Consider the following 24,173-nt stretch of genomic DNA (forward strand, 5'->3'; position numbering starts at 1 on the left):
GGGGGTGTGCAGGTGGTGGTCAGAGGCTACGGCGCTGATGATGAGGCCGTTGCCCAGGAGGGCAGCCAGGAAGATGCCCAGGAAGAGCCACAAGAGCAGGAGCTGCAGCTGCCGCGTGTCTGCCAATGGCAGGAGGAGGAAGTGGCTGATGGAGCTGCTGTTGGACATTTGCTGCCTCTGGGCATGGGGACCTGTTGATGGAGAAAAAGACAGGGACAACTCAAGACAGGCTGCTTTGAGCTAAAATGGTGCCATTTCCTGTAGACTGTCTCACTTGGACTCATCTACCCTTCTTCCTCCTCTGGGAAAATCCTTCATCCAGGTTTCTGATTTGAGCTCCCCTTGCACTGTCTGGGTGTGCCATGAGCTGTCAGGCCTGTGTGTGTTGGGCCTGGAGGAGCCATCTCTGCCCCACTACAGTGGGTTTGTGTTCATGTGGCAGAAGGACTGGCTTGAACAGTCAGGATTTTTCAATGCAATCACTCCTAATGCAGAAAGGCTTGTTGGCATCTGCACTTCCAATTTTAAAGGACTGTTTTTCCTACCCACATTCCATGCCTGGTTCTCTGAGGTCAGAAATTCCCAGCCTTTCTGCTGCACTCGGACTGAGCCACTGAGAGGTGTGGGAGGCAAAGGGATTCCTGTGGCTCAGGGCAAGGTGAGTGGCTGGACAGGCTCACTCCAAATGGCCCTGTGTTTGCACCTTTGGGGATCAGAGGACAATCACCCTTCCATGTACCCTGAGAAGAAACCAGAATGTGCTGAGAGCAGAGGGATCACTAAATGTCTCAGTCCTTCTGAAGATCTCTGATGAAGATTGACTTCTGTAAAAGACACACAGAGTTCATTTGACAAACCCAAGAGCATTTCCTCAGTTGTAACATCTCTGTGCTTCTCCATGGGGCATTCAGGTAACACCAGTGTGCTATAGGAGAGATTTGCATCCAGGAGGGCAGCTCAGGGCTTGGAAGGACATGACAAGGAGACCCCTGAGTGGCCTGGGGATGGTGGCTCATTAAGGGAGAGTCAGCTCATTCCCCTGTCACACACACTGATTTGCCTGCAGCCAAGAGGGTAGAGGAAAGGTTGAACATTCCATTCCAAGGACACAACTGGAAGGCAGGAATAACAAGGGCAGTGCCTGACTCAGGTTGTAGTTCTCTGTCTGAGACACCAGGGCAGAGACAGCAGGCAGTGAGGACGGTGTTACCCTGACCCAGCTGTGCCACCTCACAGACACCAACAGTGCCCTCCTTCCCACAGCATTTCTCCTTTTAGCTCCCCTTCATTCCCTGATCATATCCCTGCTGCCTGGACATTTCCCTCCTGGCAGGTGCCTTTTCCCTCTCAGCACTCCCAGTCCCATCCCACCCTCTGTGCACTCACCCCAACCCTACAGAAACCTGCCTGTCTGCAGGGCACTGCCTGGGGCATGTTCTCTTTGCAGGTGGGAAAGGGCAGGTCACAACAACCCTGATGGGCCCAGGAAAGGTGATCCTGGTGCTGTCCATAGCTGAGGCACTTCAGGAGGATCCCAGAAGACAGACTGACACAGAGTTACACATCAGCAGTCTCAGTACATGTTCAAACATTGTGTGGATGGTCTTGGTGTGTCCCTTCCAATCCAGAAGATTCTGTGATTCTGTTACTACAACTTTTATTCTGCTTCTCTCATCCCCCAACAATCTCACTCTGCTCCAAGGAGGAGACTGAAAACACACTCAGGAAAACTTCTTATCATTACAGTAATCCCTGACTTACCTTGTTCTGGAGAAGTGTCCTCCAGAGCAGTCCCCAGGCAGATCTGGAGCTGTGAGCAGCCCTGACCCACACAGCACCCTCTCAGCAGCAGGACCCTGCCCTGCTCAGGGCTGCTCCTTCCTCCCACAGCTTCTCCCCAGACCTGTGAGCAGCTCCCTGGGCTGGCTGAGAGCTGACCCTGGCAGGCAGCAGAGTCCCTGCCCCAGCACAGCACCCTGGGCTGCAGGACCCTGCTCTGCACCACAGCCCTGGGCACCCCTGGCTGCACACCCACCTTCACAGACCTGCAGCACACAATGGGAACAGGGATTGCCTTGCTCTGTCCCTCGGATGGTGCAGGAGGCAAACCCAGCTCTGCTGTGTGGCCACCTCCTCTGCACTGGAGGAACTGTGAGAGTCCTCCAGAAAGGTCCTAAAAGCTTTGGGAGGTGCCAGTTTAGGAGATCCCTCCAGGAACTGAAGTTTATCCTCCTTAAAGTTTGACTGTTTCAGAGTGATAATTTCTCCTCTAGTGAGATATAAGCAAGCTCTCCTCTGTCTTCTTCCAAACTGTGCTTGACTTCCCTCTCACTGCTCTGCTGTGCCCTGGGTGTCTGCAGGCAGTGCCCTGAGCCCTGCTGGGCTGTGCACAGGAGCTGCTCCTGGGCAGAGCTGTCTCTCTGCAGCACTGCCCGCTTGCCAGGAGCTCCCTGTGTGCCAGGAGCCCGGCCCAGCTCAGCAGCACAGCAACAGCCCCTGTGGAGCATTTGGTCCCGAGGCCCCGAACATCAGGCCCTGGTGGAACTCGAGGAAACCTCACAGGAATTCAAAGTCGTGTTGCAACTCCAAAGTTTCTTGTAGTTTGAATGGGTCTCACTGAGGGACACAAAGGAGAAAATGTCCCCAGGTTCCAGTTAGAGCAGAAAACTGGAGGTAGTGCTGACAGCTGGGGACAGGCAAAGTAAAGTTGGCTCTGATGCTGAATAAACCTGGATGTGTTGCAGTAATTCAGAGGTCTAAGCCTTAATCACGCAAAGAAAACGCCACAGCCATGCCACCCAATCTCTGGGAAGGAAGATTCTGTCCCTCCCTCATTCTTCAGGGCTCTTCCTGGGACACTGGGATGTGGAATGTGCAGTGCCAAGGGTAGGATGATGGGGCAGCACCTCCCAGGCTGCTGAGCAGGGACAAGGAGGAAATGAGGCCCCAGGGCTGCAAGGGTCACTTGTGTCCTCATGACATCAGTGGCACACACAGCAGCCATGGCCAAAGGCCAACTCCATGATCTTAGAGGTCTTTTCCAACCTTAACAATTCTGTGATCCTGTGGTGACTCAACCACTTTCCTGGACATTTTTTTCCAATGCTTGATAACCTTCAGTCATCCCTCTTATGATGCACTCAATGAACACACCAATGATTTTCACAGTGTTCCTGGATCACAAGATGTCCAAAGCCAAGGCCACTTCCATCAGCACCTTGTTCTTCCTGCACATCAGAGTCACCTGAAGCCTCCAGGCCCTCCATGCTGGCAGAGACACCAGAGGCAGCCAAGCCCTGCCCTGCCAGGCTGCACAGCCCAGCCCTGTGTCTCTCTGGCCTTGGGCACAGCAGGCTTTGCTCTGCTCGGGGGCACCTCAGTCTCTCTTCCATTGCCATGTGCCACCCACCCCAGCAGGCTCTGGAGCAAACCAGGGCTGGGCCCCAGCACCTCTCTGCTCTGACAGAAAGAACCTGCAGTCAGGGAGAGGCAGAGGACAAAGTCTTGTTTAACCAGCCTGAGGAATTAATGGGATCAGTGACCTCATGTATTACTGGGGACTTTAATGACCCTGTGTATCAGTTTTGGTAGCAGTGAGGGGGCTGCAGGTTTTACTCAGGTAGGAAGAGGTCAGGAGTTGATTCCATGCCAGACAGAGCCAGTTTCAGGTGACTCCAAAATGGACCAGCCAGTGCCCAAAGCTGAGCCAATAAGCAATTCTAGTGGCCCCTCTGTGATAACCCTTTAGAGAAAGGATAAAATCCAGGGTGCTGTAAATGAGAGAGGAGTGTGGGAAATGTGAGAGAAACAACCCTGAAGGGACCAAGGTGAGAGAAGAAAGAGGGAGAGGGTGGGCACCTGGCAGCCAAAAGCCAACCCCCAGTCCCTGACAGTCACAGCTCAGCTCAGCACAGCACAAAAGCTGCTTTAGCTCTGGAGGTTCTTTGCAGCAGCTTTTTAGCAGAGCTGCCACATGGGCCAGCAAAGGTGATGCTGAGCTGGCTCTGAAACCTGTGTGAGCCTTGCAAGCCCTGGATGCAGTGGAATGAAAGAAGAGTTGTGGTAGGAAGGACCTTTAAAATTTACCTAGTCCAGTCTGTTGCATTGAGTGAGAAAATCTCCAATTAGATCAGGTTGCTCAGAGCCCCTTCCAGCCTGCCCTTGAATGTTTTCAGGGACAAGGTATCACCTCTGAACAACACGTGCCAGTGTTTCACCACCCTCATTGTGAAAATTTCTTGTTTATACCTAGTTCAAATCTACCATTTTTTAGTTTAAAACCATTACCTTTTGTCTTACCACAGCTATGCCTGGGCCCTACAAAATGTCTGTCCCCATCTTTCTTAGAAGCCTCTGTGGTGGTGCATCCTCCCCTCATTCTGCTCAGGTCTGCTCCATGATCTCAGGAGCTCCTGACAAGGCTTGACCAAACCAGCTGAGCAATGAAAAGCCTGTTGACTCTTCTAGGTCTGTGCTGAAATGTCCCTTGACTGTACCAGGTGCTCCTTTATGATAAAGGTGGGGACAATCCTGACTGTAAAAGGACAATAAGTCCTCCCCCGAAAACCTTGGAACATTCCCTACATGAATCTGAGCATTAGTAGAACAATTTGGATACAATTTCCAAATATTTTGGAAACTCCAGTAATTGCTGACAGGAGGATGGAAATCCAGCAAACAACTAAAGCCAGTCACCCTGTGACCCTACAAACAGCAGTCCTGAGGGAGGCCCCTGGAGCTCCCCAGCACCTCCCTCTCAGTGGGACACCTCTCGGAGCCTCTCGGAGCTCAGGAACCCTCAAGTTTGCAACAATCCAAAGAGCGTCGCTGATGCCCAGGACAATTGGCCAAGAAGGCCAATGGGATCATGTCCTGGATCAAAAATAGCGTGGCCAGCAGGCCCAGGGCAGTGACCCTTCCCCTATACTCTGCCTTGGTGAGGCCACACCTTGAGTATTGTGTTCTGTTCTGAGCCCTTCAGTTCAGATGCTGGAGCGGGTCCAGAGAAGAGCAACAAGGCTGGTGAAGGGACTGGAGCACAAGTGCTGTGGGGAGAGGCTGAGGGAGCTGGGGGTGTTTAGCCTGGAGAAGAGGAGGCTCAGAGGTGACCTTATCACTGTCTGTAACTTCCTGAAGGGAAGTTCTGGCCAGGTGAGGGCTGGTCTCTTCTCCCAAGCACTCAGCAACAGGACAAGGGGGCACGATGGGCTCAAGCTCTGCCAGGGGACATTTAATTTGAATATCAGAATAAAATGTTTACAGACAGGGTAATCAGGCATTGGAATGGTCTGCCCAGGGAGGTGGTGGATTCCTCATTCCTGGAGGTTTTTAAACTGAGATTGGACTGGGCATTGAGTGCCATGATCTGGTAAAGGGACTGGAGTTGGACCAAGGGTCGGACTTGATGATCTCAGAGGTCTTTCCCAACCCAATCGATTCTACGATTCTGTGATTCTGAACCCCCCTCAAGAAACACACTCCTCCAGGTGCCACCCTTGTCTCTTGGGAAACACAAAGGGATTGGATGGGGGTGTTTCACTGACAACAAGGAGAATTTTGGATGGGTACCTTTACACACACAGATATTGTGTCCACACATCTTTGCCTGTGAGTGTGTGTGAATTGAGTGTAGTGTGAATGTTGTTATTGTGACTCTGTAGTTGAGTCACTGTTAAAATTCTTTATCAATGCTATTGAATCACTTGAAAACTGTTTAATTTGTAAGTGATTGAGTGCTACTAACTGCTTTTGCCCCCTTTTTGATCCAAACCCTTTGTACCCCGGTCCTCTTGGATCTCAAGTGCCTCTGTAAATCATTGCCTTTCACAAAGAAATGTATTTTTCATGAAGTCCACTTTGAAATCTTCCTCCTTAGCTAAACTCCAAAACAACTTCAATTGTTAGAGCCTTGAAGTCTTGAACACAATTTGAAAACAGAGAAAGAAATTGTTTTTCAGTGTTTTAATGAGCCCCACAGTGCATTTGGAGACGAGTCCATAATCCTGAGGTGCTGAGAGAAGATTGAGGAAGCTGTTCAAGAAGTCAGAAGCAAAACTTCAAGTGCCTTGAAGCATCAACGGGCCCCATTGAAGGCAGAGACTGGCAAAGCCTCTCTAGGGACTCCTTAGAGTAGATCCTTGGAGGCCCTGGTTGCAGGGGGCAAAGGTTCTGTGCAGGCACCTGGAAAGCTGAGGAAAACCTGGGTTTATTTGTGGAGCACAAAGGCCAAGCCCTGAGCCCCAGGCCCTGGGACAGCAGGTCCTGTCCCTCACTGGTGGCTCAGGGCTGTTTGTGGGGCAGTGGGATGTAAGGGGGAGGAAAAACAAATGTCAGAAACTGTGCAACATCTCTCAGACTCCTCAGGGAGGGGTGAGGCAGAAAGAAAGTCCAAATCTTCCAAAGAAAGTTCCTTCTGATGGCCTCAGTGGCAGAGGCACCTGCCAGAGCCCAGAGGACAAAGCCCTGCGTGCCTTTGTGCTTTCAAGCCCTGCCAGAGCCCTTGGCCATAAAGTAAGAAATGTCAGTTTTTGAGCTCCCCAGGTTCCGGCACGAGAATCAAAGACGTAACCTCCATAGGAGTGTGGTCAGTGTTCTGATTTATTGTTTACATTATACACACATATTGCATATTCTCTGAGTCCACAAATAGTTCAGGAATATCATTGGTCAGTGGCCAGGGCGTGCTACCAGCCGGATTGGGACTTTTCTCAAAACTATGCCCTTTTCTATCAATGTGTTTACCTGCTTCTCCCAACAGCTGCCACATTCTTTCTATTGTTCACTGCTCCTATTGAAGCAGGCTCAGGGATAAAGGGGCCCCATTTCCCTCTCCATGGCCTGGGCTGTGCACAAGAACTTCTAAGTTCAAATTTCTTCCAACAAATCCCCTTTTTTCTTTTTGCACAGCTCAGGCCTGGTTGACTGACTTTACCATCAGCCGTTTTATACAACCTGAGGCACAGCGAAGCACAAGCAAGCAGATTAAAATAGTAGCTAAACACACAACACTTTGCTTAAGTGAATCTTGTAACCACCCGGTAATGCCCAACGATTTCAGCCAATCACTGAAAGGAGAAGTTGAAACTGTCAGTTATTTGAAACCTTCTTGCAACTGCTCAAGGCTTTTATGTATAGATTGGGAGTGATCAGATAGATTCATGCAACACATTCTTTCAAAGTCTTTGCACCCATGTCCTTGAGCTAACAGCAGGAAGTCTGTGGTCGCCCTATTTTGCAGGACTGCAAGCCTGACGCCATCTACATCAGTGGTCAATTCTGAAAGGACTTTGGATGTTATGTTTAGTTCTTTTGCAGTCCAGCAAGCCAATTGTCCAATTACCCGTAAAGAGTTTGCAGTGCCTATTCCAGATATTATTGATGTGATGATATTGATGGGAGTGCTCCAAAAGGCTACTCTGCTATCACAGGTTGGCCCTGGTTGTTATACTGATCCTTTACTACGTAATGCTTTGGTGTGATTCCATAAGGTGTTGTTCAGCATTTGAGCTATGGCAGGCTTGAACAGAGTAAGTTCACTTAGATAGCAAGGGCCTCCAACTGGATTACTGGGGATACCAGGCCATGCTCTATCTCCACAAATTAAAAACAGACCTTCTGGCAAGGCTAGACCCATAGTGTTATTCCCCCAAACATCAGAGTACAGACATTTTGGAGGACAGTAGCTGTTCTCTCAAACCTCTCTATAGACAGAGGACCTCTGTGATACTGTCTGCACAGATGACAATTGAGCTTTTCTGGACTTCAGTAGGGCAGCAGTCTTTTTATTTCCCTTGAACAGCACAGCTCCAAAACTTGGGGGAGCTGATGCCATCAGGTCTAACTCCTGGGGTTCTGCTATGGCTCTATTTAATGACATAATTAACACGCCTTGCCACCAAGCAGTGTAATTGTACGCAGACATTGGTTTGGTGGCCTTGGCTGTTGCTGCCAGCCCTAGTGGAGACTGCACACACCAATGTGATGTTCAAGCAAATCCCAAGTTTATTCAAAAACACAGGTATATATGACCTCAAGTGACCCTGCCCCAGGTGCGGTGGTCTGACTCCAATTGGTTGAGGCTGGAAACATGTCCTTTTAAGGTGAAAACGAAACCTGTAATGTGGTCCTCCAGACCCACCTGAATCAGAGTCTGCAACATCTCCCCCTTTTGTTTCAAAGAACAAAGCAAAAATGCAAACAACAGAATACACATCATGCATATTGCAACTTGAACAGAAAGGCTGAAAATTTTGAAAATTGAGAAATAACATTTTGAAAATCTCAAATTTTGCTACTTCAAGACTTAACAGGGTATTTGGAGGTTACACATCCCTACCTCCCCCTCTCTTTTCAAAATAGAACTTTTGGAAGGAGGTACAGTAACTTTTGTAAACTAACACAAACTAATACATGACTAAGACATGTATGTTTGATATTTGCAAACTTAAAACTAGTGCAAAACAAGAAACTTTTCTTTCACGTGTGAAATTGTGGTCCTTCCTGTGCAGTGGTCACCGCACAGACCACTGTAAACAAACTACGAATTTTATTAAATTTTGTGCAAAGTCTCCAAGAGTGCAGAGTGACTTAACTTAGCAAAGAAGCAAGTTCAGTCCAGCTGAGCTAAATCTTCTTATGTTCAAGGTCCATTCTCAGAACTTCTGTGTGGCCATCACAGAGGTTTGAGAATGAAGCTTTGATTTTTAGTCCTTATACACTCTTGGTAAAGCAGCAAACAAGTGTGAATTCACAGAGAAAATTCACAAAGGCTAAACATAACTACTTACATTCTGCAGAAAATGTTCAGCAGCTGAGGGGACAGGTGTCCTTATCCCTACAGCCTGCTGGGCAACTTGGCAGCTCAAAACTGCACTTTAACTGAAAGTTAACAGAATTTCAAAATACAGGCTAAACAACATGCTCTTGAACTGGACTGTTCTTGTTTGATTGGACAGTTAATGACTGGTCCTAGGCTACTGCTGCTTGTGGTTGTGGTTGCCATATGGGGAAGGCAGCGTGGCTCCAGTTTCCATGAGCTATTTGACTGGCTGCGCCCCATGGCTTGCAGCCCCTCTGGTTTTTTGGAGGTCCAGCTCCCCATCCCATGTTTGTTAGAGGAGTACCATCCTTTTTATATTTAGAATGACAATCCTGGGCTTTGTGACCAAGTCTGTGACAACGGTTACATTCTCCAGTGAACCTTTGAGTTCTGCTATATTTTGGTTGTGCTGGACAAGATTTTGTTGTTAAATTCCAGGGTCTTTTCCCCCTTTTTTGGGTGGATTGTTTGCTAAGAGCTGTGGCTAGAGCAGAGGGATGTAGCTTTGCTTTTTCCTCCTCTTCTACCCAGGGCAATCTGGCACAGGCTTCAATTAACTGTACCAAAGTAGCTGTGGCTGGTAGAGAGGCTATGAGCTGTTTGCATTGAGGATTGGCATTATTAATTACCAGATCTTTCAATAATACTGGTTTCATTTCAGGGGTAAGATTTGGAGCCATGTCCAGGGCTTCTTTTACTTTGTCTACAAATTCCATAAATGTTTGTCCAGGTTTCTGCATTATTTGCATATAAGGTAGAGAAGGTTTTCCCTTCTTAGGCAGATTAGAGAATGCGGTCAAAGCAGCATTCTTTGACTGTTGCAGAATATGAAAATGTAATGCAGCTTGTGTTTGTGGGTCTTCATAAGCTCCTGATCCCATTAGCTGGTCTAAAGATGCTAATTTTAAGGGATGTCCAGTTTCTAAGTGTATATTTTTTGCCTGTTCCTCTGTTAACTGCTCTTTCCATTTCTGTTGAAATATCATATAAGCAGTAGAAGGTAGAATAAACTCCATTAAAGCTTTAGTGTCTGCTGGGATTAGGTTATTGTATTTTATGAAGGCTGTGATTTGGTTTTTTACTAAGGCATTGTCATAGCCGTATTGAAAGACTACACTGTGTATTTTTTGTGCAATTTTCCAATCAAGTGGCTCCCATTTTGAGCCTTGTGTCGTGTTCATCACAGGCGCAGAAACCAGGGGTTGCAGGGAAGGTGATGGTGTACCTACTTCTGCAGCTATGGATACTAACTCTTTGTACCTTTGCTGGGTATTAAATGTGAGGTGGCGAGGTGGCTTTGTGTCTCCATCTGCAGCATCTGGTACCTGGGTATCAGAAAGCTTTGAAATTAAGTTAGCAGCATTTTTGGACCTTTCAAATCCCTTTTTTACTACATCGTGATTCCCAGCTCCCCCCAGCATGTCCCAAACAGAGGCTTCTTTGTCTGTTGCTCTCCATTCTGGAATACAGCCGGTGGGTGTGGCTGTCGGTGATGGAGGCTGCAGGTACCAGATTGCCGGCGCAGGGGCAGTCTCTACCGGCGCGGGGGGTTCCAGTGCCGGTGTTGGCAGCTGCGGGCTGCGCACGGCTATCGGGGAGAGGGTCCCCGCTGGTGCTGCAGAGCTTGGGTCCTGCGCGCCCAGCGCTGACGCTTGCACTGTGAATGGCACGCAGTGAAGGGAACGCCCAGGGGGAGCTCCGGTGGCTCCGCTCCACTGGGGAGGAGTCTCTCCCCTCTCCATGACGCGGTCGATCCACGCAGGAGGTGGTGGGGGTGGCGCGGGAACTGATCCGCCCCCGGCCCCTGCAGGCTGCGGCGGACCCGCGCCTGGCGCATGCGCTGTGATTGGCAGGCAGTAGGGAGGGGGGTTGGGCGGTCCTGGCGCCTCGTGGTCAGGGCGCGCCGTTCCTTTGTTTGATTTCGCGGGCTTTGCCAGCACGTGGTCTCTTTGTTTTCCTGGCCACGCGGTTATGCCGGGCGGCTGTTGCCCTGCTGGAATGTCTGCCTCAACAGTCTCCTGCCGCAACGGAGCGACTCCGGCGTACCCGCAGGGCGGCGGGGAGCGCGGCGGGGCGACCCCAGCCCCGAGGTACCCGCAGGGCATTGGCGGCAGCAGCGGTGGAGCCGGCGCCGAAGGTGGATGGACAGGGGGAGAGAAACTCCACGGGGTTTGTCCCCCCCTCCACATGTCTCTCTCGGCTGAGGGCATTCCCCATCGCGCCTTCTCGGAGTTAGGATTTAAATAAAACTCACTCACGGTTTGGTTTTCTGCGGCGTGTCTCGTGGGGTTCCAAGGTTGCTGCTGAGGTCCGGCCGCTTCTACAGCGGCAGCCGGTGGTCCCATTTCCTGTGCACAGGCTGTTTCCTGGTAGTTGTAAGGCGGTGCAAAGACGACTTCTTGGCTTTTTGCGGTGATGAACGGCGTGGAAAAGCTTTGATTTCATGGTTGCTGTGCTCTTGCCGGGTTTTCCGGAGCGGGAGCAGGCGGTGCCGCGTGTGGGTACCGCGGCGGGGGTCCCGCAGGCGGCAGCGGTGTGGCAGAGGGGTACTGCGGCGGCGTTTCTGCGAGCGGCGGTGCCCACGGCGGTGCAGAAGGATGTTCAGGGGAAAAACTGCTCTGTAGAAGCTGAGTTTTCTCCCTTCTCTCCGGTAGCTCGAGGTTTTTACGGGCTCGTTCTACCTCTAACAGCATTTTCCTTATAGCTGCATATGACGGAATGTGCGGCAAAAATTCTTCGGGTGCAGTTTGCACTAAATTCCACAAATCTGCCCCAATTTTATCACACACTTCTATGGAAAGCGTGGAATTGGCATCTGTTAGGTGCCTTCGAGTGAAACACCAATCCAAAAATTCCTGTAATGCTTGTCTTTCAAAGTCTGTTTTTGTAACACGAGCTAGTTTCTCAAATTTATCAAGCAATAAGTTCGTTTTAGTCGAGTTGGAATTTCCCATGTTTCTTTAACTCACCGGTTCGAAGGTCGTGGTTCCTTCAGTCCACGTTCTTCCAGCAGCTCTCAAGGCCACTACACAAAACTCCCAAGTTTAAGGGAGACAGAAGCTCTCGGGGGCTTCTCCACAAAGCACCCAAAAAACTGGGGCATAGCAGCTCTCGGGGGCCACTTCTTAAGGTTCTAGGCAGGTGTGCAGGTGGGTTTCATGTTCTGAGACACGTTGGGGTCCACCATTTGTTGCAACCATGCCTTGTGGAGACTGCACACACCAATGTGATGTAAAGCAAATCCCAAGTTTATTCAAAAACACAGGTATATATGTGACCTCAAGTGACCCCGCACCAGGTGCGGTGGTCTGACTCCAATTGGTTGAGGCTGGGAACATGTCCTTTTAAGGTGAAAATGAAACTTGTAAGGTGGTCACTCAGACCCACCTGAATTAGAGGCTGCAACAGCAGGGCATGAGCACAGCCCAGGTGTGGGCACCTGTCAGAGCCCTGACACTTCTGGCTGTGACTCCAGGAACAACCTCCACTGCTGCAGTGAAATTCATCTCACAGGCCTCACATAGTTCCATTGCAAATGTCCCTGTCTCCTCAATTGCCCTCCTCTGCCTTTCTGTCCCTTTCATCCCACACCAGGAAAGCAGCCTGGGGACCATCTCACCTGAGCAGTCAGAGAGGCTCTGTGAGCAGGAGGGGCAGTGTTCTCTAGAAGGTGCTTTTGTCCCCTTTGACATGGCCCAGAGCACAACTTGGGACTATGAAAACATTCCCAGGCACGAACAGCTTGGAGAGATCTTTGAAGGCAAAAATTGAGAGAGGAAGAATAAAAGAGGCAAAATTAGAGATATGAAACCTGCCCAAAGAAGTTCAGGAGCTTCTCTGAGCAATTTTCCTGCATTCAAATAATTGGTAGGAAATATACAATGATGAAAAATAACTACACAAGTATTTTCACATAAACAGTGAGTGAATCAGATTAGTACATGTATGTGGTGTTGTCACTGGAAAAAATATGAAAAGTCATTGAAATTAAAACCAAACAAACAAACAAACTCAACCTTGTAATGACAGGCCAGGGAGTCTTTAAAATTATCAACTTCTGACTGCAGAGGTTTCAGATGTGTCCTAAAATCCACACTCCTGCCTTCAGGCCATGACCTCCCAGAGCAGCCACCCAGTTGGACACTGTCCCAGAGATGCCCCGGGGCAGCTCAAGTACCCAAGGGTGAAAAGTCCCCCAGGGTGTGTGTGAGCCCTTGTGGAGCAGGAGCTGGTGGGCAGGAAGGGACCAGCTGGGGAGGGCAGGGAATCCCCCACCTCCAGCACTGCTGGCCAGGCTGAGGAGGGCCCTCTCCAGCACAGCAGAACATCCTGTCCCCTGGAGGGCTGTGCTGTCAGGTGTGTTCCCAGGGACTGACCGGCCAAGGTGGGCAGGCAGATGCTCAGGGGTCATGAAGGGCATCACAAAGCTGAGCCCATCCAAGTGAAGGATTTAGGTGAGTCAGGAGGAACTGGGACAAAAGGAATGGAGTATTTGTGGGAGGGAAGAAGAGATGGCCAAAAGAGAGGAAAGATTTAATGAGGTACAAACAGGTTCAGTTCATGCTGAGGGTGCTAAAATAATGATTATTCAAACACTCCTGGTGGACCTTCACCTAAACTTTGTGAGCCATTGCAACTTCTGTTAGGATGTGAATATAACTTGATTCCCCTATTTTTACCTCCAGTCATTTTCTCTCAGAAACAAAAGGAACTCTGGGACTCTGTGGAAACTCATGGAATCAAGGGTCCTTTGTGACCCTTTAGGTCCTTATGGAGCCAAAGGAACTCTGGGACACTGTGGAATGCCTTGTTATCAATCCAGTGGCCATTCTGACACTTGGGAACATCATGGAATCAAGGTTCTATTGTGACACTGCAGGACCTCATGGAAACCAAAGCCCTTTGTGACACTGTGGAGCCTCATGGAAGGAAAAGGGACTCTGTGAGGCTGTGGAGCCTCATGGAATCAGGAGATCATTGTGACACTCCAGGGCCTCATGGACTGCAAGGAGTCTTGGGACACTGCAGAAACTCCTGGAATCAAGGAGTCATTGTTAAACTGAGGGGCCTTATGAAGCCAAAGAGACAATTGTGACAGTGCAGAACCTCATGGAATCAAAGGAATCCTTGGACACTCTGGAATCTGATGTAATCATTGTGCAATTGTAACACTGGGGAAACACATGGAACCAATGGGCCATTGTGACATGTGAAGCCTCGTTGAAGCAAAGGAGTCCTGAGACCTTTGGATTCATAGAATCAAGGGACCATTGTCAAGCTGTCAGGGAATCAAAATGCCATTTTGACACTTCAAGGCCTCATGGAACCAAGGGAATCCTGGGGCACTGTGGAACCTTATGGAAATATTTTGCCTCTGGCTGAGCTGCAGTTCATGTCCCCACAGCAGCCCACCCAGTGCTGTGCTTTGCACTGGGAGCTGGACAGGGGTTGAGAACACAGCAGTGTTGTGGCTGCTGCTGAGCAGGGCTGGCACAGCATCAGCTCTGCAACATTCCTTCCCCAGTCGAGGGCAAGATCCTGGGAGGGGACACAGCCAGGCCAGCTGAGCCAGACTGACCAAAGGGATATTCCAGACCATGTGACACCAGCTCAGGTATCAAAGCTGAGGAAAGGAGGAGGAATGGGGGTTTTCATTGTTTACAATATTTGCCTGCTGATCAGCCACCCCATGTGCCAAAGCCTGGCTTCCTGGGAAGGGGCTGGACATCTCTGCTGATGGGATGAAGAGAATAAACCTGGTGATTTTCCTCTCCACTTGTGCACTCAAACTGTGGCTTTTGATTTAATAAAGTGCCTTATCCCAATCCACGAGTCCAGGGCAGTCCTTGGGCTTAGTCACACAAGATGGAGGGGGTAAAAAAGTGGAAGAGAATGAATAATGACATTTTTTGAATAACATGAAATCAGGAGGAGGAAAAAAAGCAAAATTATAAATGAGAACAGCCTTGGTCTCTCATGACATACACTATGAGCCATTGGCAAAGCAAAGCAAGGAGTCTCTGGCTGCTGCAAAGCATCCAGTCATCATTTTCCTCAGACCATCCTTGAGCTCCTGGTTCCTCAGGCTGTAGATGAGGGGGTTCAGTGTTGGAGGTACCACTGAGTACAGAACTGACACCACCAAATCCAGGGATGGGTAGGAGACAGAAAGGGGCTTCAGGTAGGCAAATGAGACAGTGGTGAGAAAAAGGGAGACCACAACCAGGTGAGGGAGGCACATGGAAAAGGCTTTGTGCCTTCCCTGCTCAGAGGGGATCCTCAGCACAGCCCTGAAGATCTGCACATAGGAGAAAACAATGAAAATGAAACAACCCACAAATAGAAAAGCACTAACCACAATGAGACCAAGTTCCCTGAGGTAGGAGTTTGAGCAGGAGAGCTTGAGGATCTGGGGGATTTCACAGAAAAACTGGCCCAGGGCATTGCCATGGCAGAGGGGCAAGGAAAATGTATTGGCTGTGTGCAGCAGAGAGTAGAGAAACGGAGTGGCCCAGGCAGCTGCTGCCATGTGGGCACAAGCTCTGCTGCCCAGGAGGGTCCCGTAGTGCAGGGGTTTGCAGATGGCAACGTAGCGGTCGTAGCACATGATGGTGAGGAGGGAATACTCTGTTACGATGAAGGAGAGAAAAAAAAAGACCTGAGTAGCACACCCTATGTAGGAGATGGTTCTGGTGCCCCAGAGGGAGTTGTGCATGGCTTTGGGGATAGTGGTGCAGATGGAGCCCAGGTCTGTGAGGGACAGGTTGAGCAGGAAGAAGTGCATGGGGGTGTGCAGGTGGTGGTTACAGGCTATGGTGCTGATGATGAGGCCGTTGCCCAGGAGGGCAGCCAGGGAGATGCCCAGGAAGAGCCACAAGAGCAGGAGCTGCAGCTGCCGCGTGTCTGCCAATGGCAGGAGGAGGAAGTGGCTGATGGAGCTGCTGTTGGACATTTGCTGCCTCTGGGTACTGGCACCTGTCTAAGCAGAAAAACAGTAACACGTTACTGTAGATGTCTCTGAAAAAAGAACTATGCCTGTCCTCATGTAAACCCCTTAAATGACCTCTCATGATTCTCAAGATATCTTTGGCTGGTCATTTTAGAACTTCTGGTGAGGCCTGGCTCAGAAAGCTCTAAGGAATAACGAGCTCTGCTGATTTTCTGCAGGAATCAGTTGTACTCTACAACAGCAGATAAATAAATAGGAACTGGGAGTGATGTTTTTTTAAACTCACTCATGGCACTAAACAGCTTCTCAGCCTTGTCACTCACAGTTCAAACGACTGCACAGCACAGCTGTGGACTCATAGTTGTTTTTTGTTCCCTTCCAGTTGCTCCACCACAGGGAGTGGAGTTTTTAAGGCACAAATCCTTTGCATTTATACTCATGTCTAAGAGAAACCTGGCAGGTCCTGTGAATCAAAGGGATCGTCCATTCCTGCAGTGTGGGGCAGACAGTGTGTCCATCAGCCCTGCTCTCAGCTGCCCAAGGCTGTCACCTCTTTGACCTGCAGGGCAAAGGCACTCAAGTGTTCTCATGAGGAGAAGCTGCACACTGCTGAGAGCTGGTGACTTCAGTTTGCAAGTGCACATCTCCAAACTCCTCATCCTGTCTCATCCTACCCAAGGCAGATCTCAGCTCTCCCCTCCCAGCCAGGGGCACACAGGGCTCATTGCAGCTGCCTGCACACACCTTGCAGCCCCACTGCCATGGCCTCGGTGCTGAGGGGCTGTGGGGAACACAGAGCTGCAATGGCACAGCTGTGCCCTTCAGGAAGGCAGCCTGCAGCACAGCAGGATCATCCAGGGAAAGGGCTGAATGTCCCAGAGGTGTTACATCCTCAATGGAGAGTCCTGTAGACCCATTGCCTGGAGCTCCCACCTGAGCTGGGAACAAAGGCAGCATGAAGAGGAGGAGAAATGGGGAAATTGTGCCCCACTCCTCTGGAGACCCCACAGGGACAAGCAGATGGGCAAAGGGAGTTTCCCCTCATCAGGGCTCCGTGTGTCAAGAGATGCCCCTGACCCCATGGCCTTTGAGGTAAAGGCTCTCCTGGCTATTGGAGGAGATCAGGGGCTTCTTCTGGGAAAAAATCAGCAGAGTAGGAGATGGCCAGAGCTGCCCTAACTGCCCTGCCACGGCATTTCAGCAGCAACTCCCTCTCACTCCCTGCCCAGGGCTCTGCTCCCTGGAGATGTCCCTGCCAGCAGCTGCTTCCCTGTGCCCAGGGCTGTGCCCTGGCAGTGCTCCCAAAGCCCATCCCAGCCCTGGGTGCTCAGCTCTGCCCTGTAGAGCCCTCCCAGCACAGGGCAATGCCCAGAGGCAGTTCTGGCTGTGCTGGGGTTTGGAAGAAGCTCAGAAATTCATGAGAAATGGAATCTCAGTGCCTTCATATGAGAAGAAAAATAAATTGCCATCTCCATCTGCCCCCCCCAGACCACGAAGAGTGGAAAACTCAAAGCACAGACTCTCCCTTCAGGTTAATGCTGCCTTGATGTCTTTATTAAAGTAACCTTGGGTGATCTGGAGCTGTGAGCAGCTCTGACCCCACTGCACCCATTCACCTGCAGAAGGACCCTGCCCTGACAGGTGTCACACCTTCACCTAGATCTTATCCCTGGAGCACCCTGGGAGATCCCCAGGAAGGCTGAGAGTGCCCCTGGCAGCAGCAGAGCCCCTGCCCTGACACTCAGTCCCCTGAATGAAGGGATCCTACTCGGACAGAGAAGCCCTGGGCACCCCTGGCTAAGCACCCACCTTCCCACCCTTGTGCCATCCCCAGAAGAAAGATTTCATGCTGTGTCTCTCTGATGATGGCACAGGTAATCCTTGCTCTGGAGTATGTCCTCCTCCACAAAAAGGAACCCTGAGAGCCATCCTGCCAAATGTGAGCTGCAGCAACATGTGTGAGCTCTGGGAGAGCCCTCCAGCACACTCCTGTATCGCCCTGAACCCAGAGACTTACTGTGTTAAGGACTGTTCAGGTGATTCCATCAGTGAACTCTCAGCATTCTGACACTCCACAAAGCCTCTCATCAGTGTCTTACTTCTCTCCTCTGCCCTGGGTGTCTGCAGGCAGTGCCCTGAGCCCTGCTGGGCTGTGCACAGGAGCTGCTCCTGGGCAGAGCTGTCTCTCTGTAGCACTGCCCGCTTGCCAGGAGCTCCCTGTGTGCCAGGAGCCCGGCCCAGCTCAGCAGCACAGCAACAGCCCCTGGGGGGAATTTTGTGCTTAATCCCTGAACACCAGGCCCTGAGTGGAACTTGAGAAAACCTCTCAAGAATAGAAAGTTTTCTTCCAACTGCAAAGTTTCTTGTAGATTTAATGGGTCCCACTGAGGGACACAATGGAGAAAATGTCCCCAGCATTCAGTTAGAGCAGAAAACTGGAGGTAGTGATGAAAGGTGGGACAAGCAAAGTAAAGTTGGCTCTGATGTTGAATAAACCCAGATGTGTTTAACTAATCGAGAGGTCTAAGCCTTGACCTTGTGAAGGAAATATCACAGCCATGCCACCCAGCCCCTGGGAAGGCAGATCCTGTTCCTCCCTCATTCCTCAGGGCTCTTCGTGGGGCACTGGGATGTGGGGATGTGGAGATGTGAAATGCCAGGGGCAGGATGATGGGGTGGCATCTCCCAGGCTGCTGAACAGGGACAAGGAGTCATCCAGCTGGTGGCCGGTCACCAGTGGTGTTCCCCAGGGGTCATTGTTGGGTCCAGTCCTGTTTAACATCTTTATTGATGATTTAGATGAGGGGATTGAGACCATCATCAGCAAATTTGCTGATGACCCCAAGTTGGGAGGGAGTGTCGACCTGCTGGAAGGCAGGAGGGCTCTGCAGAGGGATCTGGAGAGACTTGAGAGATGGGCTGATTCCAATGGGATGAAGTTCAACAAGGCCAAGTGCCAGGTCCTGCCCTTTGGCCACAACAACCCCCTGCAGCGCTCCAGGCTGGGCACAGAGTGGCTGGAGAGCAGCCAGGCAGAGGGACCTGGGGGTACTAATTGACAGGAAGCTCAACATGAGCCAACAGTGTGCCCAGGGGGCCAAGAAGGCCAATGGAATCCTGGCCTGGAGCAAAAATAGCGTGACCAGCAGGACGAGGGAAGTGACCCTTCCCCTGTACTCTGCATTGGTGATACCACACCTTGAGTGTTGTGTTCAGTTCTGGTCCCCTCAGTTCAGAAAAGATCTTGAGGGGCTGGAGTGGGTGTACAGAAGAGCAACAAGGCTGGAGAAGGGACTGGAGCACAAGTGCTGTGGGGAGAGGCTGAGGGAGCTCAGGTTGTTCAGCCTGGAGAAGAGGAGGCTCAGAGGTGACCTCAGCACTGTCTAGAGCTACCAGAAGGCAAGTTCTGGCCAGGTGGGGGTTGGTCTCTTCTCCCAGGCACTCAGCAATAGGACAAGGGGGCACGATGGGCTCAAGCTCTGGCAGGGGAAATTTAAGTTGGAGATGAGAAAAAAATCTTTATAGAGAGAGTAATCAGGCATTGGAATGGGCTGCCCAGAGAGGGGGTGGATTCACCATCCCTGGAGATTTTTCAAGTGAGATTGGACATGACACTGAGTGCCATGATCTGGTAAAGGGACTGGAGTTGGACCAAGGGTTGGACCTGATGTTCTCGGAGGTCTTTTTCAACCCAATAGAATCTATGATTCTATGTTTAATGAGGGCCAGGGGCTGCAAGGGTCACTTGTCTCCTCCTGCCATCAGGGGCACACACAGCAGCCGTGGCCAAAGTCCTGCACAAGTTGGCTCTGGCAGGGCCTTTCAGCTTCTGCACATCCCTGTCTCCTCTCCAGCCCAGACTGTCCTACAGTGTCCAAGCCCTGCCCCTTTCCCTGCAGGCTGTTGTCATCCCCCAGCTGCCCCAGGTCGCTGGCACCTTCCTGCACTGACATCTCTACCTCCTCCCTGCCTCTTCCTTGGAATACAAAGCCTTGGGCTGATCCAGACTTTTTCTGGGGGCTGTGTTGCACCACAGCACTGCTTTTGGAGAGAAACGCCTTTCTCCCCATGTTTAGTTTGTTTCTCCCCAGGTGCCCTTGGTGGCATTATTTTCTGTCCTGTTGATTCTGCTACTAAAAAAAAGCTCCCCCATCTCTGAACCCACCCTTCAAGCACTCCTGTGGTTCTCCTCTACTGTCCTCGATCTCCACATCACTGGGCCCTTGTTTCTCAACATCTGTATACAGGTCATTGCTTGAGGTCCCCAAATTCCTTCCTTGGAGATCTCTGGTCCCTCTCCAAGGTGTGTAGCCATGTGTAGTGGTTTTAGCCAGGCCTCTAATTGGCAGGCTCAGAGAATCTATGTGGATTGGGAGACAGCTCTCACCTGACTGGGTATCCAAGGAAGTATTTCATACCAGATGACGCAAACTTAAGATATGTGTACAGCAGTGGGAGGTGTTAGGTCAGTTCCATCACGGCTGCACTAAGAGGAGGACGTCTGGCAGCTCCTCTACTATGCCAGGCCCTGCTCCGGCTGCTGCTGCTTGTATTTTGTTTGAGTTCAGGGAAGTGGAAATATTTTGTTGTTATCCTTTCTCTTTCTGGCAGGGTGTCTTTTAGAGAGCTTATAAATCTGGAGTAATGGGCTTTGTATTAACTGGGGAGTGGGAAGTTATTTCTTGCTATACGTAACTTGTGTAAGTGTGTGTTATATTGTAGTTTTCTCTTACTTTTCTCTTTTCTGTATAAATACATGTAGTTAGTTTCAGCATAAACCTGGGTTTGAGGGTTTTTTTTCCTTCCTCTCCCTCTTCTTTTTTTCCCTTGTCTGGTGGGGGAAGGAGGAACCCTTTCACTCTGTCCTGGACGGCTGGTGTTTTGCCAGCTCAACCCAGGACAGATGGGGAGGGGGATTTAATTCCAGCAGACACTGCTGTGGTGCTGAGGGACTCCATGGCTTCTCTGCCTGAGTCTTTACTGGAAAGGTCTCTCAGGCCTCTGTGCTCAGGGAAAGCTTGAGGGAGGAGGAGAGCCCATCTTGGCAGGAACCTCCTGCAATGCCAGAGGACAAATGGCAGTGTGTGCCCCTGCAGGGGCCTCCCCTGGCCATGGCACAGGCTGGGAGCTGCCTGGCTGGGAGCAGCCCTGTAAGGCAGCTGTGGGTGGGCAGGAGCTGGGCAGGAGGCAGCCGTGTGCCCTGGCAGCAAGGGAGGCCAGGAGCACCCTGGGCTGTGTGACCAGCACAGCAAGGACGTGGGTCATCCAGGTTGCTGAGGCTGAGGAAAGCTGAGGAAACTGCTGTGGTGTTTAGCAATTGTACCGTGTTTAATTTTTGTGTCTTTGCAATGAATAGCAAATTTCTTTGGCTCTAAATCTCATGGATTCTTGACCTGTCAAAGATCACAACCCTGATGAGTTGTGATTCCCACTCCAGTGGCACTTGGACCTCATTCCATACCCAGAGCACAGAGCTCCCTTGTCCTCAGAAATGATAGGTTAAGGACACAGGACAGGCTGTGGGGATCAGTTGCAGGGCATGCAGGGATTTGGGGTGGTTGTGACCCCAGTACAGGACTCAGCACTTGACCTTGTTGAACTTCATCCTACTGGCCTGGGCCCATCCATCCAGCCTGTCCAGGCTCCTCTGCAGAGTCTTCCTGCCCTCCAGCAGATCAGCAATCACACCAAAACTGGTGTCATCTGTGAACTGACTGAGGGTGCACTCAATGCCTTTGTCCAGATCACTGATAAAGATGTTTAACTGAACTGACCCCAGGACTGAGCCCTGGGAACACCCCTGGATGTAACTCCATTCCCAACCACTCCCTGGGCCGGTCCATCCAGGCAGACTTTTACCCAGTAAACAGATACTGCAGAGGATGTTTGATAAGGATCCTGTAACTCCAGAATATTTGGGATAAGTGCATATTTAGCTCTGCACAACAGATCATTATGTTCACTTTTTCTCTTTTCCTCCCTCTATGGTCCAAGGGATCTTGTGACCTCAGTGTGTGACTCACTGTGTGCAAAGAGCAAATATGGACAGAATCTGGGGCAGGGAGTGTTTGGGGGGTCCTGGGGATCTGGGCTTGACCCAGAACATGCTTTCCTTTGGTCTAAGACCACCTGCTGCAGAAAGTGGACTTCAGTGGAGTCAATGTGGACTTTATACAGAGCAGAGCAATGAGTTGTGTTTTTTACTGAGCTGTCCTTCTTTGTCTTTTGCAGCTCTTTCTCCAGTAAAGCAGGTGGAAGTTGGTGCCAAAGAGCTGAAACCTGCAGGTCCAGCCTTTAGTGGAGGAAGTTCAGATTTGCACAAGAGTGCTTTGAGTCCCGGGCGTTTGATGAGGGAAATGGTGGGGTGGGGAGTAGGGATAAAGTCTGATTGACTGTCAGACATAAAGGATCTTGATTTTTGTATCTATTTAGACTGCATTAGGAGGTGCTTGGGATCAATATCAATTGAGGATTGTTGATATTAATGTATAAATAGGACAAAATAAACAGGACACGAAAGATATTTTTCTCTTTTTTATTTTGATATAAGATATTCACTTTGAATATGCTTCTGAGATCTGTTTAATTGACCACAGAAGACTTGAAAATTTAAAAGTAAATTGTTCTCAGGGGCTTGTCTGGTTAGGATGCCATCACTGCAAAGAGACCACGGAGGGAATGAGCAGACAAGGAGACCATCCCTGGTATAGGGGGAGCCCCTTATACCGAGCTGGGCTGTGGACTGATGGTCAGAAGAGCTCAGGCACAGCAGTCATCAGAAGGCTTGATCAGAAGGCTCACAACTTAGGGATTTTATTCAAGGTAGATTAACAGACAGTTCTCATAGCTCATAGTAGAAGCAGTTAGTTCCTATTAGTTCCTATGACATCACCTCACATCCTGGTAGATCTAGATCTGACTCACTGTCAGGCAGTAATAACCACACCTTTTATGCATTCTCACATCTAACAAGCTATCACATAATTGGTTAACCAATTCACCTTGCATACACCACAGCCTCTCACTGGTCACAAGCCACCACACATACTCCAGGGAGCTCTGTTCTCTTTAAGGTAGAACTCCAAACCCCTTTCCTTAAGGGATGCACTTACACTCACCCCCACACCCTGGTGCTTGGGAACAATATCAATTAGAGATTGCTACTACCAGTGTGTAAACAGAGAAAAAAGTAAAAAGGAAGAAAATATATCTTTCTTAATTTTTCCTGTCACTGTAATACACTCACTTTGAATACACTTCTGAAATGTGTCTAATTAAGCACAAAAAACTGAAGACTTAATGGAAAATTATTCCCAGAGGCTTTTCTTGTTGGAGTGTTTTGCATGTTAATGAGCCCTCTGGCACTGAATTCCTGAACTGAAGATCTGAAGACTGAGCCAGCCTTTAGAAAAGTAAAATTCATCAGCAAACCTCCAGGTTCCTGAGGATGTCAGCAAGCCCCACTCAGGCCAGCACTGAAAAGAGACCCTGCAGGGAATGAGCAGAGAAGGAGACCCTCCCTGGGGCCTGGGGAAGCAGCAACTCAGAGTCACTGGTACAGGTGGAAAATGGACTGTGGAATGTGGCTGTGAAAGCCCTGGATGAGCTTTGCCAAGCAGGACAGCCAAGCCCTGCCACCCATCCCCTGGGAATGGGGCTCTGTTCCCTCACAAGATGCTCATGGCTCTCCAGGGAGAGAGTGAGGGGTGTGGAATGGGGAGAGCAGGAGAGCAGTAGGACACCTCCAGAGCTCTGTGGGGTGGGTGAGGAGGCAACAACCCTGGGGCTGTAAGGAACTGGTGTCTTCTCATGGTTGTCAAGAACAAGGTCAAGAAACTGCCCTGTTGCAGAAAAACCCAGTGACCAGCCAAAGTGTGGGAGAGCAGGAGGGGGCACAGCAGTGTCCCTTCCACAGCCAGGCATCAGGGACACACCTGAAGGACCAGCAGAGCAGGGTCTGGGCTGTGTCTTTGCTGGACACCCTGGGCAAGGGGCCCCAGGGCAGCTGTCACAGCTCAGCCCCTGCAAACACCATTCCCAGCACTGGCCTCTCACCCACCCTGGACAGGTTGTTTGTCCCTCCATGAGGACACCAAATGAGCAGCTCACAAGGCCACACTGCCATTGTACAGAGGAGACTTCATCATGCACAGGGTGTGTGGGGGGAGATGAACCCAAGTGTCATGTGAAAGGGAGGAGGGAGACAGAAATGCAAAGATTTCTAGTTTTAACTGTATTAATTAAAAGTTATTAGCTGTAAGCACTTCCAGACAATCAAATCCTTATGTCCCCAACACTGTCTGTTGACTTAACGGACACCCCACAGGTTGAAAGGGGTTCTGACCTCTGATATGAAGCCACACTCCAGCCAGGGAGAGAATTGTTAGCAATAAGTGCCTCCAGAAA

General features: G+C 50.3%; 1 protein-coding gene across 1 annotated transcript; it reads right to left on the reverse strand.

The window, feature by feature from the left end:
• Positions 1-14,804: 14,804 nt before the first annotated feature.
• On the reverse strand, positions 14,805-15,770 carry LOC139684066 (olfactory receptor 14J1-like). The gene has a single exon (XM_071579670.1). It carries the CDS (start codon positions 15,768-15,770, stop codon positions 14,805-14,807), a length of 966 nt encoding a protein of 321 aa, XP_071435771.1.
• Between the last annotated feature and the right edge of the window lie 8,403 nt (positions 15,771-24,173).

The sequence above is a fragment of the Pithys albifrons genome, chromosome 31 (genome assembly GCF_047495875.1).
Source record: "Pithys albifrons albifrons isolate INPA30051 chromosome 31, PitAlb_v1, whole genome shotgun sequence".
Lineage (NCBI taxonomy): Eukaryota > Metazoa > Chordata > Aves > Passeriformes > Thamnophilidae > Pithys > Pithys albifrons.